This window comes from Neovison vison, chromosome 2, assembly GCF_020171115.1.
Source record: "Neovison vison isolate M4711 chromosome 2, ASM_NN_V1, whole genome shotgun sequence".
NCBI classification, from domain to species: Eukaryota; Metazoa; Chordata; class Mammalia; order Carnivora; family Mustelidae; genus Neogale; species Neogale vison.
The window spans coordinates 20,346,311-20,361,002 of NC_058092.1; the positions used below are offsets into that span (position 1 = coordinate 20,346,311).

Genomic DNA, 14,692 nt, shown 5'->3' on the forward strand with positions numbered 1-14,692 from the left:
CTGCCTCTCTGCCTGCTTGTGATCTCTCTCTGTCAAATAAATAAATAAAATCTTTTAAAAAAAAATGAAGTTGCCAAGACCCAAGCGTACAAAGGTATTCTGTTTAATAGTCTGCCTGGCCATACTTGATCGGCTTGGGGGTATCTCTATGGTTGATCCCCCCCCAATATCGCTAGGTCTGGGCCCTACCCTGCCCCCACTCGCCTGGCCTCCTCCAGTTGGCCCTGAGTCCTAGGGTAGGTGAGGTGTATCAGAAGTTGCTTGTGTCTTCTCCATGCAGCCATCCTTGGGTCCTGCCTTCTGTCTCGGAGCTCTCATTCAGCCTCCTGTTGGCCAGGGGTGACTGGCGTGGATCCTGATCGCTGGGCCAAGATGGCTCTCCAGATGCGGCACACCATTCCTCCCCTGGGGAGAGCAGGTTCAGTGCGGCTCAGCCAGAATACGGCCTACCCCACTGTCTGCCTGATGCGCCTCCTGCCCCCGGGGGACACTGTTGTCCACGTAACTTCCAGGGAGGAACTGAAGCAGGCATGCAGCCTGGTGGGGGGGTGGTCAGACTCTAGCCACCAAGAAGCCATATGCGTGGGTCGTCCCTGGAGGGCTCAGGACATACCTGATGCGGGTGTAGATGAGGTCATCTCGAGTGGCACAGGTCAGCAGGATATGGAGGGTGAAGCTGTGGTTCAGCAGCTGGTTGTGGACAAAGACCCAGATGCAGAAACAGTAGAAAAGAAAATCAGAGGGAGATGTGTCCAGAGACCCAGGTACTAACTCTGCTGGGCTACTAATATGCTACACGGCAGCCAACGCCCCTTGGTGCTTGTTTCCTCATCTGCACCATGGGGGGTACACTAAGTGGTCTTGTGTACTGAGATTCTCAGCATGAGGGAAAGAGTGAGAAGAGCTGAAAGATGGGCAGAGATGGAGTCTCTGGTGGGTGGGGGTCAAGGACTTGGCCAGGGCTCTCCCCCTCACCATCTGGATAGTGCCTGAATCCACATTCAGTCCCTGTAGCCACTGCACCAAGCCCTGGTCCACCGTGAGAGCAGCTGTGAAGGAGAAGTCAGGCGGTCAATCCAGGGGTACCTCCTGGCAGAAGCTTCCTGGCACTTGCCTTGAGTGTTCTCCAGCTGTGGCACACTCACCAGGGGGCTCTGGGGCCAGGGTGCAGGTCCCCGTCTCCCTGTGTATCCGCTCCAGAGCTTGCTGCACCAGGGCCTGGCACTCCCGCTCCTTCTCAGCCAGGACATCTCGGAGCCTGTAGGAGAGCGCAGAGGCGGGGCCAGTACGTAGGAGAGGAGAGGGAAGGTGAAGCTGGCACCGGGGGTTCAGCAAGTCCCCTGGGCTTTACCTGTCAGTCTCTGCTCGCAAGAGGCCCAGCTGCACCACTGGGGTTGGGGGTGTCTTCTCTGGTTCCCCCGGGAGCCGGCTGATGGTCTCCTGCTGCTTGGACTGGGGTTCCTCCTCTGACCTTGGTGGGACCTCCTCTGTCTCCTCTTCTGCCAATCCAAGTGACTGGGGTGAGCTCCCGCAGGGAGAGAGAACGCCCATTTGGGACACTTCCCCAGACACCCGGCAGAGGGCGCACGGCTCTGGGTACCCAGCCATTCATTCCCGCCCGGGTTGAGCTTAACCCCCACCAACCACGCCCCCTACCGGCCCCTGGCGTGTATGTCAAGCCCCCAAGGGGGTCACACCCTCGCGGGCAGGCAGGATAGCTCCACTCCTGGGGTTACCTGGGCCCAACACGGCGAGGGCTACCCGCACCGCTCGGCTGAGCAGCGAGTCCAGCACGAACATCCAGTGTGGGCGGATCTGGCGCCGGCGGAGGATCTGCTTCACCTGGAAAGGGAGAAAGGGCGCGGCGGGACTCAGAGGTGGGGCTCGAGTCCGAAAGGCCTAGAAAGTCTTGAGTCAGAGGCGAGTCGGGTAGGCGGGCTTGGGGCAGAGGGAGGAGCTGGGAAACTAGGACGAGATAGATGTCCCTTTCTTGACAGCTGTATCTTCACGGGAAAGACGTGTGACCTTGCAACAAGTCCTTGCACATTCCCAGGCACAGGGAGCTGACTACATCTTACTGGGCAGCCCGAACCGCGAGAAGGCTCCCTCACCGCGTCCGGGAAGGCGAAGAGCGGTCCGTGCAGAAGTGCAGGCCTGAGGCCTTGGGCCCGCAGCTGCCCTTGCAGCGCCCGCAGCTCCTGGGCCAGCTGCCGGCGGTTGGGAGTGTGGATGTGCGCCCCGAGGCAGCGCAGTAGCTGTTCCACATGATTCCTGCCCAGCCGGGGCCCCTGGGGAGGAAGAGAGGTTGTCATGGGTGGGTTTCCCCCTGAGTCAAGAGAGCGGCAGGTGGGGGTGCAGGCATAGGGGAAGCCCTCTGCGGACTTGCTGGCCCCGCCTCACCACCAACCAGGGGAGGAGGGTGGTGGTGTGTGGCTGTTGGTGGTAGTGGTTGGGACGCGCACACCCACCTGTTCCTGCTTCAGGCCCAGACTCTCCGCCAGCGAGGGCAGCTCCTGCTCCAGCACCGCGGCCAGCATGGCCCTGCGCTTGCTCTCTTGGTGCAGCAGGCTCAGCCCGGAACTCTCCTCAGGGGACGTGGGCTCCTCGGCCCCCGGTTCCTCAGGCACCCTAGTGCAACCGGGGAGCTGCGGATGGAGGGCAGGTGGCCACGGCGCCCGGCCGCCTCCACCCCAGGGTCTGAATCCTGGCTCTTTTGAGGCCAGCCTCCCAGGGGTAAGAGAGAGGAGCCTGGCACTGAGGTGGCACAAGAAATACAAGTCGGAGCATCGGCGACTTGTATGCCAGGCCCCCAATGCCATCCTTGCAAGTGGTGGGAGGCACCTGGGGCCCCGAGGGGTGCTTTCCCCCCGGAGGGAGTACCAGAGCAAACCCAGATGAGGCAAAGCCCCGCCAAGACCTTGGGCTCTCACCGGAGCTGGCTGGTGTCTCCGTAACTGAGGCAGCGCTTCGGGGGACTGGGTGGGTGCTGAAAGGGTACCTGAGGGCGTGGGAATGTCTGGGGCTGGGTGGTCAGGTCAGCTGAAGGAATGGGGCTGGCTGAAGGGGCATCTGAGGGAGGAAGGGGGCTGTCAGCCTGGGCCCCCCAATCAGCCCTCTCACCTCCACAGCTCCTCTCCCTCAGCCCCGTGCACCCACTCCCTCCACCTGCATCTTACCTGAGGGCCGCAGTGCATGTCGTGGGGAGCCCGGGCTGCGGCTCCTCCTCCCGGGCTGCAGGAAGGGGTCCCCCAGCAGTGCTTGAGCACTGGCTCGGAGGCGGGGGTCTGGCTCAAAAGTTCGGAGAAGAAAGGCTTGGGCCTCCGCTGACAGAGAAGTGGGCATTGGTGGATGCACCTTGTACATGCCCACCTGGGAGGGGGCAGGGAGGACGGAAAAAGGTCAAGTTTCGAGGTGTCCAGGTCTCGGTCTGTCGCCACGCCCCCCGCCCTGTGAGCCAGGCCATGAGTGAGGGGTCTCACCTTAAACATGGCCGCCTGCGGGCTCCCTAGCTCATGGAAGGGGGGGCGGCCTGTTGCCATCTCGATAACAGTACAGCCCAGTGACCAGATGTCAGCTGCCTTCCCATACCCTCGCGGGCCCTGGTCAATGATTTCTGGCGCCATATACTGGAGGGTCCCTGTGGTAGAAGCCATGCCCTTAATGCTCATCTAGGCATTAGACGACGTGGGGTGACAGGGGCTCTCATCCTAGCCACCTGCACCCACCCTGAACTCTGTCATCCATATAATCCCCATCACCTATCCTGGGGGTCAAACACCTATCCTGAGTTTCCTCACTCATCTTGGGCTCCGTCATGTTCCGACTCCCTCGCGTACAGTACGGCCCACCACACATCCGGGACAGCGTCATCCACTCTGAACCCATCACACACTTCTGCCCACACTGACACTTCCTAGGTGCATTTCAGACACTAAGTTCGCCATCGTGGACTGCTCAAGCTCTAGTTCTAGACTCTATCACCTCACCCCCGGCGCAGTCACCGGCCCTTGGTTCCATGCCCCATGAGGGCTCTAACTCCACGGCCAGGAGAAACACCATTCCCCGGAAGGTCCTAAGAGTTCTTCTGTCTCAGGTCAGCATCCCCACCCCCCATCCCACACCCCATTACCTGTGAAGGTCTCAGTGCAAGGTGTGATGCCCGCCAGCCTCTTGGAGGTGCCGAAGTCAGAAATCTTGAGCAGCCCACTGAAGGTGTTGATCAGCACATTGTCCCCCTGAGCAGAGTGGACCTTGTGCTCAGTGGGCATCAGGCTGGGTTCCTGATGGCGGAACTGGACCCTGTCCCTGGATCCCACCTCCTACAATCGCAGCCTGACCCTGCCTCTGTCAACCTCCACCCTCTACCACCCCACTTATGACTTCCTGGGTGCAGGCACCTGTTTTTGGCTTCAGGTCTGAAGTTCTCTCATTCCCTTGGGAGCCTCCCTGTTGAATTCCCCCACCCTTTGCAAAGGAGTCAGCCTTCTGAATGCAAACTGCTGTTCTCTGTCTGGACTCCTGTGTTCCCATCAACCCCCCCCACCCCCGCCACCAGCAACAGGACTCACCTTGATGTCTCAGGACTTACCTTGATGTCTCGATGCACTATGTGGTTGTCATGCAGGTAGCTGAGGCCCTGCAGGGTCTGGCGGGTGTAGAAACTGATGGTGCTCTCATTATCCTGCAGGGGGCCCCACACCGACCGCAGCAAGGAGGACAGGCTGCCTGGGCAGACGCAGTCCAGGATCATCACAGGAACCCCCTGACTCCAGCCTTCAGCTCTCTGATCAAGGCCCAGGCACACCCCAGCCATGGCCCAGACTCCATCCCCACCCAAGTGCACAGTGTCAGCTAATTCTGAGCTACCCCACCCACGCAGGCTAGGATTCATTTTCCCCTAGGGTTCTCCACCCCCTTCCTGGCCCCATTCCCCTGCCCAAACTTCCAGTTCCACTGCCATCCCACACTGGGCACCTACCTCCAGGCACTTCCTCCATAAAGATCTTGAGGTAGCCGTCCTGGCTGGTGGAGCCCAGGTAGCGCACGATGTTCTTGTGGCGAAGGCGCTTGTGCAGAGCAATCTCTTCATGCAGGGGCTGAGAGAACCTGGGAGCGGGGAGCAAGAGAGGAACAGGCCGCTTTGGGGCAGAGATGCTCACCCAGCTCCAGCGCCAGGCAGGCGGGGCCCCCAGGACCTGCCCCAGCCACATGCCCCTCTCTGACCTCCTCCTCCAGATCACCCAGCCCACAGGCCCCCTCCAGACCTCACGGCCCCGCGTGTTCCCTGCCATTCTGCCCACAAGACCCCCTCCCCTCGGGCCCTGGGCCCCGCCCCTGGGCCCCTGCACACCGCACCTGCTGTCCCGCTCCGGGATCTCCTTAATGGCTATGCGCACCCGCGTGTGCCGCTCGCGGCCCGCGTACACCACCCCGTAGGTGCCCTTGCCCAGCACCAGTCGCTCACCCGTCTCCGTGTACTCATAATCAAACTGCGGGGGACGGGCGATATGGGGGCTCAGTGAGGCCCCCCAGCCCTTCCCCACCCCCACTTCCGGCGCTCCCAGGCCCCCGCTCCTCACCTCCAGCACCTCCCCCACACCCTCTGCCTCTTCCGCAGGCGTTGTGGAATCCGGATTTGTCACCAAGGCTTGGATCAGGCCGCAGAACCTGAGAGTGGGGGAGGTCAGGCCGACGGGAGGGGCACCTTGGGCGGAAACTGTCCCCTCCCCCGGCCGAGAGCACCCAAGGAACATGTCCCTTCCCTTCCCTCACTCCCCGGGCACCCCAGCCATCCCAGAGGCCAAGCGCACCACTGGCAGTGCCCCACGCTGGGGAAGCAGAGCTGCACGTCCTGCGCCGGGGGCAGCGCGTAGAGGAAGCAGCAGCGCTCATCCCGCTTGGAGGAGCTGGGAAGGGAGGAAGAGCCACAGTGAGTGCTAGTGGGCCCGCGGCACCCCACTCTGGGGACCCCGCCCGAGGCCTCGCCTCTCACCTGACCCCGCAGATGGAAGCCACTGGGAAAGTCCAGCTGGAGGGAACCTCCTGGCAGAAGAAGCTGGGTCTGAGGAGGGTGCTGGGGGACTCGGAGAGTGGTTTGGGGAAGGGATGCCCAGCAGTGACTTCACCTGGGGTTCGGGCTCCAACAGGCTCAGGGTCACTGCGCTCACCGGGTCGGTACCCTGAATCTCCAGCCTGGCAGGCAGCAGCACCTTGTTCATCTCCAAGACCAGCACCTGCACATGATGAGGAAGGGGGTGGGTTAGAGAGGCCCCGCCCCTCTCCCAGGTCCCACACCTGCACTGGGCAGCCTCACCAAGCACTGGTCCCCTTGGGGACAGGCCGTCTTGAGTGGCTGACAGGACTGCAGCAAGAAGTGGAGCCAGAAGTGGGCACGGTGCGGGGGTCCTTCGGGAAGCTCCAGCGTAGGTCTGAAGTGCTGGTACAGCAGGAAGGTTTCCATCATGGACACCAGGTACCTGCCGGCAGAGTCTTGTCCTCAACTCAGCCCAGGCCCCCACTAGCACTGCCTGGGAAAGCAGACCGGCTTCGAGGCAGCCAGAACGTGGGCACCGGGTGTGGTGGGCCCTGGTCTGGAAGGGGCCATGTCACCGGCTCAGGACTTAGGCTAGAATGCAGGGGTACATGTGTGCAGGAGCAGGCAGCTGAGGCCGGGCCCAGACTGCAGAGGAGGCCACCTACCATATGGGAGCATCGAGCTTGTACAGCTGCTCTGCGGCCAGCGCCACCTGGGCGAGGTCATTGGCGAGGATCTGAGCTCCCAGGTAGAAGCCTACATCCCAGTAATACTGCATCTTCTCCACAGAGCCTTTTCGGGCCAGCAGGCAGCCCAGCTTCATGCCTGGGAGAGAGGGGTGTGGGACCTAGGGAGTGTGGCTGTGGGTGTGGGCAAAGCCCAGGTGTGGGCCACGACATCCATGTGGGCAGGAACACAGAAACAGGCAAGGGGCGCCTGGGTGGCGCAGTTGGTTAAGCATCCAACTCTTGGGTTTCACTCAGATCATGATCTTCGGGTGGAGAGATCAAGCCCTGCATTAGGCTCCACGCTCAGTATGGAGTCTGCCTGGGATTCTCTCTCCCTCTGCCCCTTCCCCTGCTCTGTCTCCCTCTCTCTCTCAAATAAATAAACACATCGTAAAAAAAAAAAAAAAAAAAAAAAGGTGAAAACTTAGGTATGACTCTCAGGTGGGAGTAGGAGCTCGGGCACAAGGAAGGCCTGGGGAACGAGTGTCTGTCAAATTTGGTGTGTAAGGAGCACAGGTGTGGACTTTGGCACACTTGTAGCCTCAAGGGCTCATGAGGGCCCAGGACGGGTATGAGGGTCCAGGTGTGGGTTCTCACAGAATAGGTCCAAAAGGGACAAGGTCAGGCTCCAGCCCGGTGTCCTCTCTGCCCGCGCTCTCCCCTGGCCCGTCCAGGGCTGGGACTCACCTATGAGCTGGAGCTCCTCAGAGTCCTCGAAGCGCTGGCCTGCAGCGATGAGCAGCACAGCCGCATTGATGCCCGAGTGGAGGCTGGGCTCTACATCAAAAGCCTTGCGATACCTGGGGTGGAGGTGGGGGTGGGGCCTCAGGGCTGGCCCGAGGCCCACAGCCCCATTCTCCAGCCCACGGTCCACTCGCTGGTGCCCCTTACCAGTGGTAGGCTTGCTCTCGGTACCCAGCATCCTGGAAGCCAGAGCTGAAGAACATGTCCTTATAGACACGGCCGCACATGCAGCAGAGGTCAGGCACCACGGAGCCCTCGCTCTGGACCAGCGGCAGCAGCACGGCCAATGCCTTCTCCCGGTCCCCAGGCCTGTTCCTCCTAGGGAAAGGGGAGCACGGGCCGGGGCCTTACCTGATGACTCCACCCCACTCTAACCATGACCCCCTAGATCTGCCGACCCCCCCAGGCGGCAGTCCCATGTGCCATCAGTGGGATCCCAGTCAGCAAAGTCCCTGAACAGCACGGATCCCGCTCAGCAGGGACCTCGTATGGCAGAGACCCATGTCCCTAGGAGGCTAGGACCTAAGCCTTGTTCTACCACTCACCGGTTTAGGGCAAACGTATAGTGGAAGCAGACGTTGTGCTGCTCAGCCACGTCACAGGTAGGCAAGGCCTTCAGGGTCTCCACCAGCTCGATGATGGCCGAGTAGTCCTGCGGAGGGGGACAGTGCACATTGACACGATGGCCTCTGGGGGGGGGTCCCATCGTCCCCCCAGGCACTAAGGGAAACCTTGAGTTTGGGGCCCCCTCCCATCCCTGAAACCCCATCTTCCCACCCCCACACATGACACAGAGAACCCGCTGTGGGCCTCCACTTCCCCATGCTGGGAGACAGTGACACGATCTACCCCTATTACAGACAAGGAAACTGAGGCTCAGAGACATGAGCCCCTCTGCTCAAAGCCACCAGCACGTGAGTGGCACAACCAGGAGAGGGAATGGGTCTTTTCTGAAGTGGGGTGCCGCTGCCCCACCTGCCTTCCCGTGCGCCACACACCTGCACGTCGCGGTAGGAGAGCAGCAGGTTCATGACGATGTCGGGGCTCAGCAGCTCCACGCTGTCCAGCCGCCGCTGCAAGCGAGCCAGCTCCTGCCGCAGCTGCTCCCCGCAGAAGCGCTCCCGGGCCCTCCGGATGTCCTGCCGGATGGTCTCCCGGAAGTAGCCACTGAGGGCCCCGACAGAGGAGGGAGGGAGGGGGAGAGAACGATGGGGCCTGTCCCTCAGCCAGGCCCGTTGTGCTCTCGCCAGCCTCCTCCTGGTGCCCCCTCTCTGTACCCCATTACCAAGAGTCGGTAGGCGTGGTCTCCAGCAGCCGGACCAGCCGGCCCACTAGGGGCGTAAGCAGGGCCTCGGTGCCCACCCCGGCCTGGACCAGCCCATCAGCCAGTCCCCTCAGGAGGCCCGCATCACCGCACAGCACTCGGCCTGCGGCTGTCACCACATAGGGAATCAGCGTGTAGCTGCCGACACAATCCTGGGGGGAGGGAGGCAGCAATCAGGGCAGATCAGAGGTCAGCACCCGGTTATAGAGCGACAGTGAGGAGGTGAGAGGTCAGCACCAGAGGGGACTGGAACAGCAGAGAAAGGGCACACGTCTTGAGCTTGGCAATAGGGAACAGAAGGCCACACGGATGTCAAGGGAATTGGGTCAGAGGTGACTGAGGAGGCCAGGAAAGGTAGTGGTGGTGGAAGGGCATAATGGAGCGGAGAGTGGATTCTGCTCACCGAGTTCTTCTGGAAAACATCCTCCTGCAGAGGACAATCCAATCAGTATCCTGGGTAACCTCGGCCCCCTGCCCCCGCCTGCCCCCGCCCCCAGACACCCCGCCTCCTACCCGAAGGGCCTGCAGGTCAGGGAGGTCAGCCTGGGAGCAGAGCAGCACGTTGTTGGTCATGCTGAAGCTCTCCCGCACACCAAGGTGGTAGAAGAGCGAGGGCTGCGCCAGGGAGCTGCTCACCTCCAGCACCACCACGTCTGTGGGGGCACAGGCGGAGGCCCTGAGCCCAGAAGCCTAGTTCCGCAGGCAGGGGAGGAGCCTGGGAGGCTGTCCTGGCTTAGATGGCCTCCCCATTTGACTCCAGCAGGGTACAGTTTCGCTCTGGCCTCAGTTTCCCCTTTCTAGGTCCCTCTGGCTCTTTCACAGAACGGATATTATCTGTGGTGTTGCAGGAGAGGCTTGAACTCCACGGGCTGGGACCCTCATTCCACTGCTTAGAGCCTGCGGGTACGGGGCACGGTGCTGTGCCCGTGTGTAGAGCTGTTTCTATCTCTGTGTGTGACAGTGTCTGTGAGGGCCGGTGTGTCAACATATGTGCGACGTGGGAGTCTAAGGCTGTGTGGGTCTTTGTGTCCTCGAGGTCGAGTCAGCCTTCATCTTTAGGCTGTGAGTTTAGGGCGGTCAGATAAGCTTGGTTCCCAGACTCCTGGATGAACAAATAAGTGTCGGGGCGGGGCGTCCGGATTGACGGAAGGGAGGGGTGACCAGCACGGGACTAGCCACCTTTCTGGCCCCGCCCCCTAGCAACCCTGCTCAGCCTCCAGCTCCGCCCACTACCTCGCAACTTCTGGGGCCTCATAACCTAAACTCCTTCGCCCAGAATCCCGCGCCGAAGGGTCCCTTCGTTTCTCTTTCTGCCTCTCTAGACCGATCCTCGGAAGTAGTGTGTTACCGCCCCTGGACTCCAGCGCCCCCCCCAAGGACCGCCCCTTTCCCTAGTCCAAGCTCCACCTCCCCGGATCCGCCCTCACGAGCTCCGCGCGAGATCAATTTGAGGCTGAGCCCTCCAACCCCACTCTTGAGATACTACATTCTGACCCGCTCCCAGCCTCGCCGCAATCCTAACCTCGCTCCCCAGGCACGGTGCCGACTCCAGAGTGCTATAAGCCCCAACCCTGAACCCCGAAGGCTCCGGGCCTGGATTTACGAGGTCCCAGCCCGAGCCCGGCCGTGCTCCAGATCCCCTAAATTCCGCTTTTATCGTGCCCCTATCTCGAACCCCTCAGCCTAGCTCACTTTGTGTCCCCCGGACCCCACACCAGTCTCGAGGTCTCCCCGGCGTCGCCGAACCACGCCCCTTTCGGCCCTCCTCCGGACTCTAAGCCCCGCCCCGGGCCCCGGGCCCGCCCCCAGCGCGAGCTCACCGGCGTTGTAGAAGGAATCCAGCGCTGCCGTGTCTCCCAGCGCCAGCGTCCCGAAGGGCAGGCTGCGCAGCTGCGGTCGCGGCCGCGGCCCGGAGAGTTGCGCGCAGGCCTCGCGCAAGCAGCGCAGGGGCAGCGGCTCCGCCTCGGACTCCACCCCGGGCTGCGGCTCCCGGGTCAGCACGTAGACCACGCTGAGCGGCCGGCTTCGCGCGTAGCCCCGGCCCGGGGGAGCGGCATGGGGCCGGCCCCGGCTCAGCGCCTCGGCCAGCGGGTCCTGCCAGCAGCTGCCAGCGCGCTCCAGGGCTCCGGACCGCAAGCACGGCCCTGCCGTGCGGGGGCGCTCGGGTGTCGGGCGCCCGGCTGTGGGCACCCGGGGAGGGGCAGGAGCCAGTGGCTACGGATCCAGGGATCTCAGGATCGGGAACCTGGTACGGGATCTGGAAATCCAAACTCTTGCCAGAAGTCCTGTTCCGGGATCTGGAGCCCAGGGCGAAATCTGGGGTCCGACTTGCAAGGTCCTGAGGATCTGAAGTCGGGGATTGGGTCCAGAGAATCTGGGACATCCAGTGATCCGCGGCCCAGAGTCACGTAGGGGATCCCGGGAATCGGTCCTGGCGTGTCCACCACCGGGACACCGCAGGAAAGAGTCTACCGTCGCTCTCCCCTGCCCTCACATGTAGGGCGGGCCCAGCCCTTTCCCGGCCAACTGGGAAAGCTCCACCCTCGGCCCTGGGGCAGCGCCGCTCCCTCGCGGCCCCAGGACTTGGCCTCTCCCCTCCCTCCTCTACCGCCAGAACCACTGAGACTGGCGGCTTCCGGAACAACTTGTGCCCCCGCGCAGGCCAACCAGTGTGGATGGCTCAGAGCGGGCACCTATAGGGTGTGTGCCCAGGCCGGGACTAGGGGGGAGTTGGGAACTGCAGGAACTGCAGGAACTGCCCGGCGGGGATCTGTTGAATGAAGGCATCTCCAGAGACAGAAGGGTGTGCAGAACACATGAAGAGCCTACATCCTTTGGGGCCCTGCTGTGCAGGTGGGGAAGAACCAGAATGGGGGAAGCGGTCTTCTCAGCCTGCCAGGAACATGGTACTTGGCATCTGAGCCCAGGCCTTGGCCCTTTCACCAGGGGGAGCTGCACCCCCCCTTTTTTTTTTTTTTAAAGATTTTATTTATTTGACAGAGAGAAATCACAAATAGATGGAGAGGCAGGCAGAGAGAGAGAGGGAAGCAGGCTCCCTGCTGAGCAGAGAGCCCGATGGAGTTATCACAGTCTTAAGTGTGTGTTGCTCGGCCACTTTCTAGAATGTGAGTCTAGCAAGTTAACTGCTTGGTGACTGTTACCCTGTGGAAGTAAAATGCACCTTCCCTGGCTTGACTCGGAGTTCAAACCAGTCCCGAATGGGACAGGCAGGAAGTAGCAGAGAATGAGACTTGGCTTGCAAGAGAGGCAGGTGTGGAAAACAGATGACTTAGAAGGCCCAGACACGGGTTAACAGGGTGAGATGATGTACAGGTGTCCCCACAAAACCATCCACCTGTAGGACCTGGAGGGCACTGGGGGCTGTCAGTGGATGCTTGAATCCTTCCAAGCCCTTCACTACATGCTCCTCTGACCTTGGCTTGCATACCTCCAGGGGTGGAAGCCTCACTACCTTACGAGACCAACCCTTCCATCTTCCTGACTGGAAGGAAGGTCTTCCTTGAATGGAGCTGAACCCCGTGTCTCTGCTCTGCCCTCCTGGGTTTTTCCCAGTAGCCAGAAGAGTCCTACAACTCAGGAAAGGGTTAAAGTAATTTTATTTTTAAATGAGGACAGGTGAGCAGAGGCAGTTAGCAATGGGGAGGATAGTTGAGGGTCCGGAAGCTGTACAGGAGAGATAAGGGGATGGGAGAGATAAGGGGACCTGCTGCCAGGTTATACTGGTGAGCATCATGTGAACCTTGCAGTAAGGGTGGCCCACGCCCTGGCCTGAGGCCCAATTGGTGCCATACTTGGGGGCGGTGGCCTCCAAGAAACTGGACTGGTGGCTCGATCCGCCCCACCCAGCACCACGGACAATCACAGCACCCTTGCTCTTGCTTGCATCATGGGTGGTAAAGGGCTTCCCATTTCCCCACTATGGAAGCTCAGGAAGCCCCCCGGCTGGCCAGGAGGGGATGGAGTCATCCTGGAGTGGGACGCCATGCAGGCACCCTTAAAGAGATGCTCTCACAGGGGTCTCAGAGCAACCATGAGGTGGGTGTTAGCAGGCCCTGGCAGAAAACAGCAGCCCTTCGGAGCCACAGGTTTTTCCCAGATCACTTGGCCAGTCACAGGGTTACAGGCTCTTGAACTCAGGACTGTGGCTCCAAAGCCACTAGCTCCTTCCCCTGACCCCCGCCTTGTCCCCTCCCCAAATCCCCAGCTCCCACCAGCAGCCTGAACAACTCTGCAGGGTCAGGTGGGACAGAGCAGGGAGGGACTTCCCAGTGCCTGCCCCCAGCAAGCGGCATCCTGAGGCACCTCCTCATAACCACTTCCCTCTTGGAAGTCTCTCAACAGTTACTGGTTCTCTGAAGAAAATGCACACACATACACACACCCAAAACCAAAAAACCCTTTCCCGGTTCCTCTTCCGAGGCAGATAACACAGACACTCAGCAGGGCCTCAGATGGGTCCCACAGCCTCCCTCCTCGCCTCCTTGCCCATTTTGCAGGGGAGGAAACTGACCTTTCGGAAGGCATTTGGCCAAGGTCACATGGTTAGTAGTAAGTGAAAGAGCCGTATTCAAACTCAGAACTTTTGCATCCTGAGCCCAACGTGTTCACTCCTGCACCACTCTGTCTCATGATTGCCATTTCTCAGATGAGGAGACTGAGGCCCACAGAGGGGAAGAAATTGCCCTGGGTCATTTATGGAGGCCATGGTAGCACTGGGAAAGGATCCTGACTCCCTCCTCTCCCTCCCCTTCTTCTCCTGCTCTGAGCCACCTTAGGCTCACGTGCCTGCTGTGCCCTCTGAGATCTTGCCCCCACCAGCTGGAAGCGATCTGACTCCCCAGGGAGGCAGGAGGCCTCATTGTGGGCAAAAGTGTGGTTGCCGGGGCGCCTGGGTGGCTCAGTGGGTTAAGCCGCTGCCTTCGGCTCAGGTCATGATCTCAGGTTCCGGGGATCGAGACCCGCATCGGGCTCTCTGCTCAGCGGGGAGCCTGCTTCTCTCTCTCTCTCTGCCTGCCTCTCCATCTACTTGTGATTTCTCTCTGTCAAATAAATAAATAAAATCTTTAAAAAAAAACAAAAAAACAAAAGTGTGGTTGCCAATAAAGTCCTCCAGCTCCCCCTGCAGCTCCCAGGTCCCTGGGGGGAAGGAGGAGGCAGGGACAGAGGAATTCTCAGATCCCAGAGTATCAGCAAAATGCCCTCCCCAGTACCCCCAGGCTCCAGGGGCCCTGCTGGGAACTTACCCTGCAGAGTGAACTGGTGCAAATTCTCATTCCCCAGCCAGAATTCAGACTCCTGGCTCCCAAAACCTGCTTTGTAGGACCAAGAGCAGAGCCATTCTGTTGCTTCTGGAACACTTAGGGAGGCAGAGAAGGCCTACCAACACAGCAATTTGCATTGCCAATTTTCCAGGCTGGGCAGGAGACGAAGAGAAGCAGGGAGCAGTGGCCGTGGAGAACGGGTTCACTGGGAGGGGTGGACAGACACCAGCCCCCTCTTTGGATTGGGGGCTTGTTGATGACATGTGAGTCTGGGTGACTAAAATGACAGAAAAGTCAGGCCTGCCCTTGGAGGATGGTCAGTCCTGCTGAGAGTCGGTTCAAAACAACCTGCTTTAAGTTAGTAGGGAAATGAAGATCTTATAGCGGAGAAGTCACTCCAGAGTCCCATGCTCACGTCCCAGCCTTATCCTGATGCCCCCCACCTCCCGCCGCAAGCCAAGCAGTCGCCAGGCCCTACAGAGTTTCTTTCTTTCTTTCTTTCTTTCCTTTTTAAGATTTTATTTATTTATTTAACAGAAATCACAAGTAGGCCGAGAGGCAGGCAGAGGGAGAGGGGGAA

General features: G+C 60.6%; 1 protein-coding gene across 2 annotated transcripts; it reads right to left on the reverse strand.

The window, feature by feature from the left end:
• Positions 1–100: 100 nt before the first annotated feature.
• MAP3K6 (mitogen-activated protein kinase kinase kinase 6) lies at positions 101–9,474 on the reverse strand. Of its 2 annotated transcripts, XM_044237539.1 has the most exons (26): positions 8,792–8,992; positions 8,505–8,673; positions 8,052–8,158; positions 7,654–7,824; positions 7,450–7,562; positions 6,700–6,859; positions 6,314–6,476; positions 6,126–6,233; positions 5,993–6,042; positions 5,811–5,906; positions 5,580–5,667; positions 5,356–5,489; positions 4,979–5,106; positions 4,589–4,725; positions 4,130–4,235; positions 3,480–3,637; positions 3,177–3,369; positions 2,931–3,069; positions 2,469–2,628; positions 2,112–2,288; positions 1,737–1,842; positions 1,352–1,499; positions 1,146–1,258; positions 976–1,049; positions 614–690; positions 101–405 (listed from the first exon to the last, which is right to left on the reverse strand). In XM_044237539.1, the coding sequence occupies exons 2-26, from the start codon at positions 8,535–8,537 to the stop codon at positions 315–317; spliced, it is 3,030 nt and encodes a 1,009-aa protein (XP_044093474.1). In that variant the 5' UTR covers positions 8,538–8,673; positions 8,792–8,992; the 3' UTR covers positions 101–314. The 2 variants fall into 2 exon arrangements, with proteins under 2 accessions (XP_044093474.1, XP_044093475.1); XM_044237540.1 differs by lacking the exons at positions 101–405; positions 614–690; positions 976–1,049; ... (2 more) ...; positions 1,737–1,842; positions 2,112–2,288 and adding exons at positions 9,234–9,257; positions 9,344–9,474 and having other exon boundaries at positions 2,561–3,069; positions 8,792–8,982.
• Between the last annotated feature and the right edge of the window lie 5,218 nt (positions 9,475–14,692).